The 16,380-nt window shown below is 45.3% G+C and overlaps 1 protein-coding gene across 1 annotated transcript in view; it reads right to left on the bottom strand.

Moving 5' to 3' along the window:
• The window catches only part of LOC144799600 (hydroperoxide isomerase ALOXE3-like), a 634,644-nt gene that overhangs the window by 140,471 nt on the left and 477,793 nt on the right, over positions 1–16,380 (bottom strand). Inside the window, exon 6 of the mRNA XM_078670997.1 lies at positions 2,336–2,508. Coding sequence (XP_078527123.1) covers positions 2,336–2,508 — 173 coding nt within the window. The remainder of the gene's footprint in view (positions 1–2,335; positions 2,509–16,380) is intronic.

Here is a 16,380-nt window from a genome sequence, read left to right on the forward strand (position 1 = left end):
TAAAGACTCACATCTTTAATAAACACTACATCATAATTCATGAATCATCCACATCACAGCTTTCTCTCACATAACTTATTGACTACAAGGTTGACTTTTAATCATGTATGCTCTGCTGCCTTAAGACTAGGTATACAGTATAGAAATACCACATACATCCCTAAGGTCTGGAGTGTACATGGGGAAGTAGAGCCTGTCCTCTCATCCTTACACAGGGACTTAAGAGCTAAATTGTTAAGATGACTGGCACAGAAACATAGAGCATGTTCTGTCCCAGGACGAATACCACAAACATTTGAAAAAGGCAATGGTTAAAGAGTGTCATTTTGAAGGGTGAATGGAAGCTTGTCACAGGAGTAAAAGGCCTTATAACTCTAGGGCTATATGATCGATCACAGGAAATAGACACAAGAGGATGCAAAGCATGTCACCTTCAGTGCTTTGACAGTGCAAAAGGGCAGACCATCATCTGAAACATGGTATCTGTCACTAAAGAGCATTAATAGGTAACTCTGAGACAAGTCAAGTAATATATTCTGTAGCTGCCTCCTCGTAGACCTGTCATCATCCAACCTAGTAGCGTCTAATTGTTCTGAAACAGACTCCAGTGTCAGGAACAAAAACCTAGCATCCATGACTTGCGGTCGGACTAGGAGAAATTTAAAAGTTGGCCAAAAAAGGTCAAAGGACATAGGCATGAGATACCTTTATGGTTCCTTACATTTAGTCAATAATAACATTTATATCTTAAAATATTTCATTCATGTCATTCATATTGAATATAATTGTAAACAATGTTCTATATTTCAAAGATGAAATGGTGACTGGTGAATGTTTGCTATATAATTCCCAAACCAAGGAACCATACACATGAAAGTCACATTGCAAATGTAAACACATATTACCTAGAATGCGGTGGCCATCTTTGAACTCTAGGAAAATATGGCAACAGAAGGATGTGCTGACAATAAGACCCACTCCATGACAACTGAATGTGGGACCCTATATCTGGAGAAGAAGCTCTTTGTGGCACACCTGTTTGGTTTGTCTGCCACCCAGATTTTGCACTGCTCTGTTTACAATTTTGTGATTGGGCCTGGTGCTATCCAACAGAGCATTTTAAAGCTGTTCCCAAATTCTGAGCAACTCACATCCGACTTCATAAAGATGATACAGAGTAGACTGCCCAATATAAGCTCAGATTGCTAATCAAGGCCAGGGCATTTATGGGCATCAAGCTCTATTTTAGCTAAAGTTATTCCAATATTATCATGATTAGCAGCATCAACAAACCCAACAAAGGGAGGGTTGGAACACAACTATACCCCTCACTTATCAGGCTAAGCTCCTTGCAGAGAGCATCCTACCCATACACCTCTCCTGTCTCCAATATAATTTCTCAGAATACAGATTTAACACCTCAAACATTCTAGCATGCTGAGCCAATGAAACCTAAGCTGAGCACATCTACAGCCCTCAGGCACAAACTAACTCTACCCACAAGAGGACAGCACTCACCTAGTCCTTTCAAACCACTTAGATTGGTTCTGGCCTGCAGCCTCTCCTGGCCAAAATACTACAAGACCACACAAATGATATCTGCACCCTAAACAAATAATAGTTGACATTAAGCGCTACAAAATGTTGGTCAGGACTCAGGTGAATAGGAAGCAACATACTTTAATTATCAAAACACATCCAAAGATCTGAAATACAATACAGACTCCCATATGTTGCAACCCCCGAGAAAGAGTGGTAAGTAACTAACATTTATCTTATGATAATCTAAAACAAGCATTGGCAAAGTTAATAGGTCTGCCTTTTGACATGCTGAGTGTCTAGAAAGTAACAAGAAATTTCAGTGTTTCAAGCTAAACGATATTTCATAATTTCTGCATCCGCTGAGGTTGTCGATATGTATGTATAACTTTACTGCTAGTGCCTGTGCTCTATTGAGCTATGTGTGTGAAAGAAGCTTGCACTGTTGCTGCAAGTGCAATACTTGAGCAGTTTGTTGCAGTGAGAAAAAGATATATAATTTGTTTTCATTCAGTGTACCTGCGAGATGTTAAGTAGTAGGTCATGAATCTAAATGCAAACACTCCATACATTACACTAAACAGCCCAAAACACGAGGAGAGAGAGAAACAGTCATCTGGTCAGAGATCAACCCAACTTTATGTGAAGGGTTAAGAGCTAGTAGCAATAGCTCTTACAGACAGTTGCACTATAAAGCGACACTTAAAAACAAAAGAGATGGTGAATCCAACAGCTGAATGCATTTTATACACACACCAGTTTGCAGGTCTTTGAAACCAAGAACAAATGTGCATACCTGTAACTCCACTGCAAGGTTTGTCTCTGGCCCCAGGATGTATGCCAACGTGCTGTCCGTCACTGGAAAGTTGTCCGGGATTTTGTTACACTTCTTTATCATCGTTGGATCAACACCATTGAGGAACTGGTACCCAAAGAAAGCATCTTCTTCCCAGTGTTGGGATACATACTCTAAGTGACAGAGTACAGTAATGTGAATAAGATTACACAGTCAAGAAAATATTTTGCGGTTATCATTAGGAGGATAGGTTCTTAGCACTTATTCCTCCAGAATCTGCTGCCCTACTTAGAGCTTTTTACTTTCCAGTGGGTGTATTCTTCCTTTGTTGGAATTGGAACGAAGAGTCTATTACCATGGAAAATGGGAATTAATACATATACACTATTTTTGAAGTATTGACATGGTACAATTAACAGAGCTAAATTCATTTATTCTTAACTCGGGGAGCACAGAGCATTAACTGGTGCTAACAGACTTAGGGCCCGATTCTGATCTTGTTCAGGTAGCATACCGATCGACTCGGGTCCGGAATGCTTTCCGTACGACTCAGAATGGGGGAGTCTGACTGAACGATTATGATGCTTTTGAATGCATCGGATACGATGCAGTCAGACTTTCGCTGGCTTCAAAGGTAGCCTGTGTGCTCAACGCGTACACAGGCTCGCATTGACAAAAAGGGATTGTTGGGGACAATGGTGCACCATGTGGCAGGCACCCCATGGTGCCTGCCACCCTGTGCATGATTGTGAAGATGGGACCCATGGATACCCCCATGGGCCCTATTCAGATGGCCCGGCTGAACCAGAGCCTGCAACGTGCCCCCAAAGACTGATTTCAGAAGCCTTTTCTATCCGAGAAAACCAAATCGGAAAGGCTGTCTTAATTGGTTATCGTACTTGCTCATTTGGAAAACCTAGTCCATAGAGCTGTACAAATCAGTTGCTGAGGTTCTATCTGTTCGAATGCCTTTCAGTACAAATTCGGTCAGCGTTAAGGCTTTACAGGCATCGTACTTGGTAGTTCGGAACTGTGACTGATTCGGTCAGAAACAAGGGCTCTGGATCGGTTTAGGCAATTCGGAATCCGATTCGGCGCCCTTCTGACCGAAATTGGAATCAACCCCTTAGATGCATGGAATTTTGATCAAATAAAGGGTTTTCAGGTAACTCAAAGAGAATGAAGTGGTCATGATTTGCTAACATGGGAATTAATTAGAGGTGAAAGGAGTTTGTGAGATACAGTAATCCCTGTACAAATGAACTACCCAAAGCACCTTACCATTAGAATGGCAGATGAATACATGGTGAAATTGGCTAACTTCCAATAGAACCAAACACTGGAAAATGCCTGTGCAATGAATCTAGAGTGGCATGAATATACAATCAGCCAAGTGGTTCAAAGTTTTAGGGTTAATTTAAAAGGAAAATAAATCAGGGATAGGAAGTACTGGAGCAACAGTGGAAAAAGAAAGGATTGGTTCAGTGAAGCGTGTAGAAAAATAAAGGCGCCGATAAGGAAAAGTGAAAGAAGCCTTAAAGAAAGATATGTTATTGAAAGTTATAATAACCTTGCAAATATAAGGAAACTGTATCAAACGCTTATTATAAATCAGAAAAGACATTTTAAAGAGTAATATTGGGGACACTTGCTGGAAGCAATGCAAACAAAAAAATACAAGAAAGTTTTGGAAGTTAGTACAGAAAGGCTCAGGTAAAACAGGGATCAATGAATTGTGTGGTGGAAGAAGTTGCATGGGAGGAGGATTTGGAGGAAATATATGGTAAAATGGCAGAGTCAGTGAAAAGAAGTATAATTCCCAGGAAAGGGGTGGATGGTGACATCAGATCCCACTTCACACTATGTAATTTAAGACGCATTATAGCGAATTTAATTTTTTACTCGAGCAGTCGCACCTGATAATCTCCCCACTATCATAATAAAGACACGGCAGGAGTGGTGGGCAGAATTTCTATTTCGGAAGTTCTCTGTCATTTTAGACACAGGGCAGATCTCTGATAGCTGGAGAGGTGCTATAATCAGACCCATCCATACGAGATTAGACATAAAGGCCCCAAAAAATTATAGGTTGATTAACCTTAGTATTTGCAAAAAATATTTTGAGAATATTGAGGGAATGGTTTGACTCAAGACTAATTGTGCCCTCCACAATTGATCATTGTTTTGCCCTCTGGTCCATTGCACAGAAATCATTTGAGCAGAGAGACAGTTTTTTCTGGTGTTTTGTAGATTTCCGTGCTGCATTTGATCTGGTGGACCAGAACTGCTGATGGGAAACCTTGATAAAATGTGATAGCCACAAGAGAATATTAGTCTTAATCCAAGATATGCATAGGCATAATTGGGCCCAGGTCATTATGGATACTGAGGGGACAATGACACAGAAAATAGCAATTAATAATGGATTAAGACAGGGTTTGTTTTGGCTCTACTACTATGGAAGATGGCGAGTTTGTACTTCTGAGAACCATGCACGCTGGTTTGGCTCTTCTGAAAATGCAGGGGCATATTCTCGAAGACTTATCGCTGAGTTGTCGGCACTTTAGCGCAGCAAAAGTGGGGAAAGAATCATCACTCCATTCACAAGCTGGTGATATCGCCAGTTTTCCTGCGATAGATTCCGCAAAAACCATTGCCACGGATGAGAGCGACAACTAACGCTAACAATATGCAGAGTAGACATTTCCGTGCAAAAACACATGAAAATGCCACTTCGCAACATGCGCAACGACCAGCCAGATCTACGATGCGATCCAAAAACAGGCGATTATGACGCATTTGCAGCAGGGCTTTAACTCCTGCCTTTTACTGGTGTAAAGTAGGATGAATACCTGTAGTATGAAAGGGAGCCCAGCCCAGAGCCACATCTGAAGACCAACACATGTCATGGAGACACTGATCATGGAGATCGGAGACCCAAGAGGTCCACAGCACCCACCGCCACCACCCCTATGCCCCCCGAGGACAACACCTCCGGACTACCACCGAGCAGCGCAGATCAGGACAGTGGATTTTCCTAACACGCACCAGCCTCAGAGACTCAACGCCAGAGGAAGTCATCGCCCACTACAGGCACGAAAGGACAACCATTTCCTGCATCCGGACCCACATTGCCCACAGGCTGACGGTACCAGCACAGTGGACAACCAACATCCCTCCGCAGGCAAAGCTGCTGGCTCTGCTGCACCTGTTGGCCTCTGGTTCCTCCCAACCAACAACTGCGAGAGTCGGAGGAGTCTCACAGCCAGCCCTATCAAACTGTCTCACACATGTCTTGGATGGATGTCCACAACAGCAGTGGCGGACCCCTGTATCCGCACCACACAACAGTCCAAATTTGTAGTGTTCCTGGGCAACCAAACCCAACGCCAGCCATTGCCAGATGCCTTAGTGCCCCAGATCCAAGATTGTAGTAACTGAAATGGGGGTGCGCACGGTCATGAAGTCCAGAAGTCAACCATAGTGCAAAAACAGTTCTTTATTACAAATACACAAATAAACAAAATGAAAAGCACAGCCAACGCCCAACGGGGAACTTCATCAGGGCAACGTGTGGATTCAAGTAACTGCATATGCTGCGGGAACTCCCCAATACAATTCCATACTCCAAAAGTCAATATTCAGAAGTCTGCTGGACAAATGGTGACAATAGTCAAGCATCCATATGGTCACAAACCCAATCTGGTACAGTCTATAGCACTTGGACAAACCAGAATGCTTACAGGAAAGACAAATCCTGCTCAAAAAGACCGTAACACAAGTACGTGTGGTCTTAACCTTCGTTGGAAAGAAAAGGAAGGTTAGGGTCACACGACCTTCTGTTACGGTCTCATGATGCAGGATTTCTCATACCTGTAAGCATCACGGTTTGTATCAGCTTGATACCTATGCACCTTCGCTCCCCCACCCAGCCACGAGGATGCAGCTGTGACCGGTGGTGCCTACGCGAGCCTGTGCGCCTGCTGCACCCCAGCCCTGGTCTCCAGACCGGTCCGCCGCCCAGTGATGACTGTCCACCCCTGCGCACCCAGGCCTCAAAGCTCACCTGCCGCCACCAGCATGACTCCAAGAGGGCCCATCATGTGCTGGTGCAACCTCCTCTGCCGATGTCTGGATTCTGTGCCACAGGCCCCCAGCGCACCCTGCTACACCGCGCAGCAGAGTCATGTCTATGCAGCCTGCTTCCTTTGAGCTACACTGCGGTCCAGCTGGGCACACAATTAAAATTGAATGTTGAGTGTCAGGACGGCGTATCGAGGCCTCTGCATCATCGCAGGCTGCACATCCTCTCAGCTCTAGTGCCACTAATTCAGTGCAGCGCATGTCATCGCCACGTGGCAGGAGGCCTGTGCCGGCCAAAGTGCCTCGGCTGCACCAACTCTGTGCACCGCAAGTCACCGTCTCCTGGCGGTAGGCCCGTGCCGGCCAAAGTGCCTCGGCTGCCACCAACTCTGTGCACCGCAAGTCATGGGCCCTTTATGATTGAGTCTCGTGGTGCGGACGGCATCATGTCACCTCTAGCAGCGGGGAATGTGATGTGGTAGGGCCCTAGGCCTTCATGCATAAATAATGACCACACGGACACACTCAGATGGATAGTGGAAATGGCCTCAAACACTTTTGCCTGGCCCATTTTGTTGGCAGGGTCACATGTCCTGTGTCGCCTGTGCTGGATGGGTGTGGTGTGGGTGTTAACCAGTCCTCAGGGAGTGGCTGTGGCATGCTGACAACTAGACCTGTGATCATCAAATCACTACAGGGAAGACCTGGGACATGTAGCGTTTTCATCCCCCCTGTAAGCGTAAGTGGAGTGGGCTGGCCTGGCGTATGCCAGTTCAGTGTAGGCTTGTGAACAAAGACCCCGGGGCTCTGGGTGTGGTTCCGTTCTGGGCTCAACAAGAAAGTAACTAATGCATATGTCTCTGTTGTAATGTTGGCGCACCCCGGACCGCAATCTGTAATGTTGCACCCTGTGACTCAAGTCCCACAACATGAGCAATATGGACGAAGGGGGAATCACTGACCCTACATTCATCCACACTTGCACACTTGAATGATCATAGACATGACACATCTGTGTGAATTTGAATGTTCAATGCACATTCAGTGGAGTGTTGGAGCTGGAGCAGTATAGAGCCATGCAAACCCCACTTTACATTGTTGCCCCGTGGAGGGCCAGCCAGAGTCCTTTAGGGAATGACAAGTTCATCGGAAGAGTTCAATCTGCAGTCTGATTGCTGTGTCATTGGTAACCAAACAGAATATGGCAGTCCATGTCGAGGTCCATGGTGAGTGTCGCAGAGGGTATCAGGGGGACAGTGGAAGGTGATGATGCAGAGAGCAGAAACAGGCCATATGGCGGAGATAAATGCTACTGCATACTTCCTACCACTGAGGCAGAATCTTCTGCATCGTCGTCCTCTGATGTATCATGTGCCTCCCATGTGGGTGGTGTTGTTTTGTCTGCATCACTGTGTAACAGTGACACATCAGGGGCCAGAGGTGGAATGTCTGCCACACTGTGTGGCACTAACACTTCAGGGGGCAGAGATGATGTGGATGGAGTGGTAGCAGCAGTGTTCTTTCGCGCCAGGCCTTGTGGCAGCAATGCCATGATGAGGGTCTGCAAGGCATGGAAGAACCCAGCTACCTCTCTCTGGTGTGCAGCAATGGCAGCCGTTCTTTCCACCTGCGTCCGCTCCATGCTCTCCATGATCCTCCACATGTTTCCCAACTACAAGCTGACATCACTGGAGTCACCTTGACTAGACGGTTGTTCTTGTCTTCGAGTCAGGACTCCATCGATGTCAGCCATGGATCATTGGAGAGCATGGAGCGGACTGTGGGTGTCCGTTAAGGACTGTGAGTTGTCCCTGATGGGACTTAGACACCCACGTACGGCACCTAGTTTGGATGCCATGAGCATGAACCCCAACCGCACCTCTCCAGCCATCCTCTCCTGGCACCACAACACACAGCATTTGAAGGCCATGCATTGTTTGTGGGGCTCCTGGGAGATAGCCGTGGTGGTGGGTGCTTCCTGCTGTGTGGTCTGTGCAGGGGCGGGGTCTGCTCGATGCAGTGGGCTGCCCTGCTCCTGGAGGTTGGGTGCCGAAGCTCTCCATGAGCTCTTGGAGGGCGTCGGTGTCAAAGGTGGGAGGTCCTCTTCGTCATCAGTGAAGAGTTGTTGGTTCTTCTCTGCAGGAGGTATTCATTCTACCTCTGCAATGTGAAGGGGAGATGCAGTTTAACATTGTGTTCACATGTATGTTGATGTATTTTACATGTTTACATACTGACTACATGACTGGGGAGCTGCCTATTTGTTGTGGGACAGTGGCCATTTCGATGTGTGTCTGTACTTGAACATTATCAACTCACATTTCCCTGCTATGCCAAGCATGATTGGCTAGTTTCTACACACAAGTGGCACCAGTTGTGTCCTCTGTTCTGTTGTGAACGTGTTGCAGTTTGTACCACATTATTGTCAATAAAGATGTGCTATGACTGTTATGTGTGAGTGCTGCATTTTGGGAGAGTTGCCCCTGCAGCTCTGATTTTGCTGCCCCTTATCCCTTTCATGCTGTGTGCCTTTGACTTCTGTGCTTATACAATGCTGAGATGTTGCATACTTGGGTACATTGGGCGGAGTTGGGAGTCTGGGGCATGGTTTGTCTGCAGATGTGTCGTTGACATCAAGGGTTGTTTGTGCACGTGGATGTGTCAGAGTGTGAACTGTTCCTTTATGGATGTGGTCCACACTCAGCCACCTCAGTGCCGCTTTTCTGGGCTTAGCACATGTGCATGCGTTGGTTTTGAGATTGGTGGTGTGTGGGAAGGGCCCCCTCTGTGCACATAGTCGACAGGGCCTACTTGCTGTTTCTAGGTGTGCTGCAGTGTGCCAAGGGGGTCAGGGACATGATCCAGATTCATTGTGGGTGTGCACTGTGCTATACTTAATTGTGCATGTGTGCCAGTCCCTGCTTGGTTTTGCACATTACAACATTCCAGTGCCTCTGGACCTCTTCCATAGTCCCCCCAGCACTCCGACTGCATTCACCTTGTCCACAATGGACTGCTATATTCAATTTTATGTTGCCAATGACACAGTTGAGGTGACGAACAGTAATTGATGGTGTTCTATTACCTCCGTTATCAGGATCCTGTTTTCCTGCCGACTGAACTGCTTCCTCCTCCTCTTCTTCTTCTCCTTGCCCTTCCCTGACCCCAAGGTCCCAGGCTAGTCTTATTCTTGTGGGGTTCTGGTTGTCCTCTGTTCTTGCTCCAGCTACCTCCATTGTGCTTTGCAGTAGTTTTGGTTTTGTTTGTGGGTTTTTTCTACTTTTACAGTGATTTTTCCTGCCTGATGTGTGTGAATTGCAGGCCTGGCGCAGATTATCGCAGAATTTTTTATCGCAGTTGGGCCCATTGCTACTTTTTTCACGTTTGGGTTTAGATTTTTTTCGCGGGCCCAGTGATTTTATCATGCACATTTGACGCGTTATTGGAAAACTATGGCATGTTACTGCCGTGTTGTGAATAGGACGTTAACGCGGAGTTATTTTCCCACGACAGACAGTGGTATGAAACATTGCGTTAACCTATTTTACTGATGATTATTGCACGTTCTTGAGAATATCCCCCGCAGTTTTTAAAAGCGACAGCAGTGTCAAGGGCCTCAATAATCCAGTTGCGGAAGCCCTCCACCATGGGAGGGAACGGCCTCCAGGCACCGGCTGTGGCCAAGGCACGCTCCTATTTGGTAGCCAAAAGCTTTTTCAGTCCCCTACAGGGAATGCACCTAGGGATGGTGCATTCCTTCGCAGTGATGGGAAGTGTAGGAAAGACTTTGAACTCAATCAGCCAATGTTCAACCTAACTAAGGGGCTGAACATTCTTGATCACTAAATTATCATAGTTGGTGAAAATGCCATCTAAGGCAGGACTGGCGGTGAGCGTGGGGGATTAAACAAGTTGCTCAAGTCTCAAGTATGACATGAGGTCTAGGAGGTGTGCTGAGTCATTGTCTTGTTTGTTTTCGAGATGGTAGTTAAAATATCCTAGAATGGTGAGGTGAGTAGTGGTAACAAATGGTTCCAGTGTTTTGCACCATGATTCAGTAAACCTGGTTCTGGGACCTGGCGACCGATAGACTAGCAGGCCAGAGAAATTATAGTTATTGGACAGCTTAATCCTAAAGAGGCGGCTTCTAGTGGTAAGCCAGGATCCCCATCCACTGTAGTGAGGGTGCAACTAAGAGAGTCCTGGGCCACCAAAGCTAGACCGCCACCTCTGCGCTCAAGGCGTTCACACCTGAGAATAGTATATCCAGGAGGGACAGCATCCACCAGGTCGGGACCCAAATTGTCCCTGACCCAAGTCTGGGTGATAAACAGACAGTCCAAATTGGGTGTTTGAATAGTCAAAGCAATTTTGATTTTATGTTTGGGCATGAAGCGAGCATTTATCAATTCCCCCCTAATAGAACTGATCTTGAGACCAGCCGTGGTGAAGGTCCTGGTACTGGTCCTTCTTAATGCCCTTCCAATCCCCCCCCCCCCAGTTCCTAGGGCCCCATGCGGGAGCCAAGTGCAGGTTCCAGACCGTTGGTGGGTCTGAAATTGCAATGTTGCCAGTGCACCGGTTTCCCAATGGAGATGTCCAACTTAGCTGCACACTCCCTGTGTTAAGGTCTAGCACGTAATTCAAGGAGAACAGGCCTGGAATAAGTTCTTGACTGGGCGCCCTTGTATCCTGGGGGAAAACGGGAAGCATACCTGACCCCTGGTGCTATCGAGGCAAGGACGGGTGCAAACAGGATTGCCTTTGGCGTGCCAGTGGGGTACCAGCTGCTCGGGACTGCTGCTTACCCGGGGTTATGTCAGCATTTAATGCCCCAACCCGAAAGTGTATGTGAAGCTGGACCGCCAACCTCCAAAATGGCTGGCAGCCAGGGGAAAGTTTTGGTACAGGGGACTCTTGCCGCACATTCGGGAAATCCCGTGGCAGACTGGAGAGACCCTGAGGGAACGAGGGAGAGAGAAAGAATATGCCAGCGATGCCCCCCAGACACCGCCGTCTGTGAAGGTGCGGCGGCAAAGTGTATGCACACAAAATGTGCAGAGTAAAAGCCCCACACACCCCGAAAATAGTTTTTTTTAAACACTAGCACTAGTAATTAAGAAGAATTAAAATGTGAGAGCACTAGAGTAATTTAAAAATGAAGTAACTTGAATGACAATAAATATCAGCAGAGGCGCATCTGACTGCTCCTTGCATCTGCTGTGTGCCCGCGGTTGTTTCAGCATTTAATGCCCCAACCGGGAAGCATATGTGAGGCTGGACCGCCAACCTCCAAAATGGCGGCCAGCCAAGGGAAAGTTCCGGTACATGGAACACTCTCCGCACAATCGGGGAAACCCGTGGCGGACCAGAGAGACCCTGAGGGAATGAGGTAGGGAGGAAGAAATCCCCAGAAACTCCCCCGGGACGCCTCCGTCTGTGAAGGTGAGGCGACAAAGTGCTCCAAAAGTGCAGAGTAGAAGTTCCCACACACCCCAATTTTTTTTTTTTTTTTTAAACGTTAGCACTAGTAATTAGGCATTATTTAAACGCCTGCATTTCATAAGCGGAGGAATGGAGGCCATTTTCCAGTTGAGAAACCCCTGTAATAAACATTGTATTGAAGATGGCTGCAAAATGTGCACCTATCAAGTCAGGGATAATTTTCAGAACCAAGGGGATGCACAGGTCAGATGATGAGCCAGACTTGGTCTTGCTCACCAGAATGGCTATCTGTTCATTGGTAACAAAAGGGAATTCCATGAAAGTGGAGACCTCGGGCAGCTCCTTGCCTGAATCTGATGCTATATCGGGACAAGCAGAAGCCTCAAAATGGGACTAAATTCGGTGTACTTTAGTCTGGAAGCACTGTCCTAAAAAGTCACAAAAAGCTTGTGTAGAGATGTTAGAATGGCTCGCTGGTGGTGACGTGAGTTTAGACACCACGTGAAACAATTGTTTGGTGTAATCCTTAGCAGTTTCTATTTCCTTCGTAAAGTAATCACACTTTTCCTTAATTAGGAGACTGCAATTAGCCAGAGTCTGCTTATAACAAATGTTTTCTTGGGGAACGTAATGCAACCGCCAATGTCTTTTCTGTCTCCTGTATTGCTATTGTTCAAGGCAAAGAGCCTCGGAGAACTATGGAGCAGAGGGAGTTTTCCTGTTTTTGGAGACTTTCGTTTATGGAAATAGTTTAGAAAAGTCAGCTTGGAGCCAGTCTGTGTAGCTTTGAGAGGCCTGCTCTGTGTCAGGAGGAAACTCAGTTGGGTGTTAATTAACTGTTGGGTGAGGCGAGAGCTATTTATGTTTTTCCCAGATGGAGACAGCTTGGGCAGGTCCAGCCTGATATTAGTAGATCGTTCTCACAGTTTTATCACCAACAAAATGTTGTAGTGGTCAGGCCAGGCTAAAGGAAGCACCTCCTTGGTAGTAATCAGCTCATTATTAGTGAACAAGCCATCTAGGGTGTGCCCGGCTGACTGAGTGTGTATATTAATTTTTTTGAGTGACCCCTAAAGATCCCAAAGTATGTATATCCTAAATACGATGGAGGTGGAAATTAAAATCATCTAATAAGGTGAAGTTCCTTTCACACATGGTAGCCTCTAAGAGGAACCTAACAATAACCTTGCCCACAAAAGGCCACTCTATTCTATGTCACAATTATGGTGTCCTGTGCCTCATCTAGAGTCCTTTATGGTTAAGTTAACTAGCTTAGCTTAGCTAAAGTTCAATACTACAGCTGATACCAATTAATAGGCCATTAGGCCTGGGCAGTAAATTGCCCAAAATTCTGCATTCCATGACTTCACAAATTGTTTTGCTTGTTCGCGTTCTCAAATGCGTGTTCGCAAGATATTTCCCCCCGAGCACGCAAACAGCAATTGCGAACAGTAAAAAAGCATTGCAAATAAGCAATTCTGCGTGTACGCGGAATTTCTGCGTGTTCCCGGAGATTTTTTACCGTTTTGCGAAGATTTGCGTAACACGATTACGCAAATACCGCCCACCCCTACCATTTATTAGAATGGATACATTTTATATCATTGTCATGCTATTCTGAGTGCGATGCAATGGATACGACTACAGTGATGTAGGCTTCTCTCCAATATGATCATATTTTTAATGAGTTTAAATAATGTATCTGTCAACTTGGTTTCCAGTTAAAACATTAAAGGGCATGTTTTCGTATGAGGTGGGCAGAAGCATAATATAAGTGCTCTCCATATAGTGACTATTATTGGAGATGAACCTATTATGTATATGTTGATAAAGTCCTATCTGGTCAGTTGCATGGAACCTTAACAAGTGAACTGCAATTCAATGAAGCCATCTTTATTATAAACCCAATTTGTTTTCAATTTTGGTTATTATTATAACATGATATTGTTATGATCAATTGGTTTAGTATACATATTTAAGTACAGGGACATACAAATGTTAAACATTTTTATATGATTTCCTTTATAGATAAATTCACAACATAAGACATTCCATATTTTATAGATGAAAGACACAACATAAAAGTTTGTTAAGTTCTATTCAGACAAGCCTGTCCTAGTGTTCCCTCTTTAGTCCTTAAATCCAAGGGTACATAATTAAGTTCAAATTATTATTATTTTTAAATTCACAAAATCTTCATCTCACATTTGTGAAACAACATTCTCTTAGTCAAAATTTATTTTTATCCTATTGTTTTCTGCTATGTTCTTTTTCTGAATAGCGATATTGTATATTATGTTGCCATTAAAAAAATGCTCAAAATGGCTCTTTTCATCTTTTTTTGAGCATTCTCTTTGTTGAACAAACATATTCTTTTTGTTTAATCCATTTTATTGAAAAATGTTTTTCCCCCTTTTTACCCCTGATACAAGGCATGTACTTTAGTTACAGTTTTACATTCAATCATGATACAAAAGACAAAGGAAACAACACAAGCATAGAAAAGGAAACATAAGTTATATAACAGTTCTACTAGGCTTTCACTTGTCCAAGATTCAGTTATATGATGAGGGAAGAACCATATAATAATACAAATCAAGCAAAATACTTTTAACAAGCTGAGCAGGAAAGTGAAGAAAAGAAAGAAAAACAAAAACAAACGAGAAAAAAACCACATCAAACAGTATCAAAATTACATATAGGAACATCTAGCTCACCATCTCATTTTACGGGGTAAACTCAGCTCCTTGACCCCTCCACTTCGTCACCGGGCCCCAAATTTTTTAATCCTAACTTTTTCCCTCTTCTCCCTTTCCTAGCATATATTGCCTTTTCTAGACTGTAGGCTGACAAAAGTCTGCCTAGCCATTCCTGATAAGTTGGAGGTATTTTATCCAGCCAAGCCGTTGCAATTGCTAACCGTAATATCGCCATAGCCACAAACAAGAAATAGCTAAAATCTAGTTGTACTTCTGCATCTATTACCCCAAAAATAATAATTTGGGGTGTCAGTTTCAGTACTATGCCTAAGGATTTTTTTTAAAAACATCTCAATTTCTTCTCGGATCGTTTGTAGATGGGCACAAGACGCAAACATATGCACAATATCGGCTTGGTCTGAGCCACATCTAGGACAAGTAACTCGCGTGCTTCCCCCCCACTGTGCTATCCTTGCGGGGGTATAGTCCATGGTACAATGACTCCCTACGGCTTCTGAAAGCTACCTGCAGACAAGCAGAGAGAGCATGGCGTAAGACTTATGAGGTGGGATTGAAAACTTTCTATCTTGCCAAAGTTAAATTTTATCATCGAGCCATTTGCAGGGCCCGTGCAGCGTATTACTAACACGAATTTAATGCGAGCCCTAATCCCAAAAAGTTGTTTTTTAAAGTCTTAAAAGATCTCACTGCTAATAGAGCCTCAGTGCCTGAGGTCTGTTCATCATCTCACTGTGAGGCTCTCGCAGCCTTCTTTGTTGATAAAGTGACTAATATCTACCGCTCCTTCCCTAATACTATGCTGGCAAGTGTGGAGTTGGTTTCCACTCCTTGTAACAACTTGACTCTTTCAACACTCTCAGCTCTTTTGGAGGAGGAGTTGGAGAAACTGGCAGCTAAAGTGAAATCTGGATCTCCTGTGGATCCACTTAGGCCTGCTCAATTTAAAGACTCAGCTGCCTTCTGCCCGCCCCCTATTCGTCATCTTATAAATCTATCCCTCTCTTCGGGTATAGTCCCCTCGAGATGGAAACAAGCTCATGTTACCCCCATCCTGAAAAAACCGTCACTGGACCCTCTAAAACTCGAGAACTACCGTCCTATCTCCCTCCTTCCATGGGCTGCGAAGGTGACAGAAGCCCATGTAAACGGCATTCTGTCCAATCATTTTCAATCTGCCAACATTCTAGACCCTTCGCAGAATGGCTTTCGTGCTGGACACAGCACTGAGACAGCCCTTCTCTCCATGGTTGAACATCTGCGCGCTGTGTTGGATGCGGGTCAAACGGCGGTGCTGATACTTTTAGATCTCAGTGCCGCCTTTGACACTGTATCCCATCCAATTCTTCTGCAGCGTCTTGGAGAGGTGGGCGTCAAGGGTGTGGCACTGGAATGGTTTCGATCGTTTCTTTCTGATCGCACCTTCCGGGTTTCTACGCCTCCCTTCAAGTCTAAACCCCATAGCATAGAACAGAGAGTCCCGCAGGGATCGGCATTGAGCCCCACGCTCTTCAACCTTTATGTGCAGCCGCTGGCTGCTGTCGCCAAGCGTTGGGACCTTACAATGGTGTCTTACGCTGATGACACGCAGCTTGCGGTTGCACTTAGTGGGGACTCGGATCCTGCGGCCTCCAATTTTCGTGAGGGTCTCAGTGCGGTGGCTGGATGGATGACGGCTAATTGCCTGCAGCTCAATGCTAAAAAAACGAGTTACTGATTGTGGGCAAACAGAGTAACCTTTGGGGTGATAAGTGGTGGCCAGCTGACCTTGGCCCTACCCCGACTCCGGTCGCTGAGGTG

This window comes from Lissotriton helveticus, chromosome 12 (genome assembly GCF_964261635.1).
Source record: "Lissotriton helveticus chromosome 12, aLisHel1.1, whole genome shotgun sequence".
Classification (NCBI taxonomy): Eukaryota; Metazoa; Chordata; class Amphibia; order Caudata; family Salamandridae; genus Lissotriton; species Lissotriton helveticus.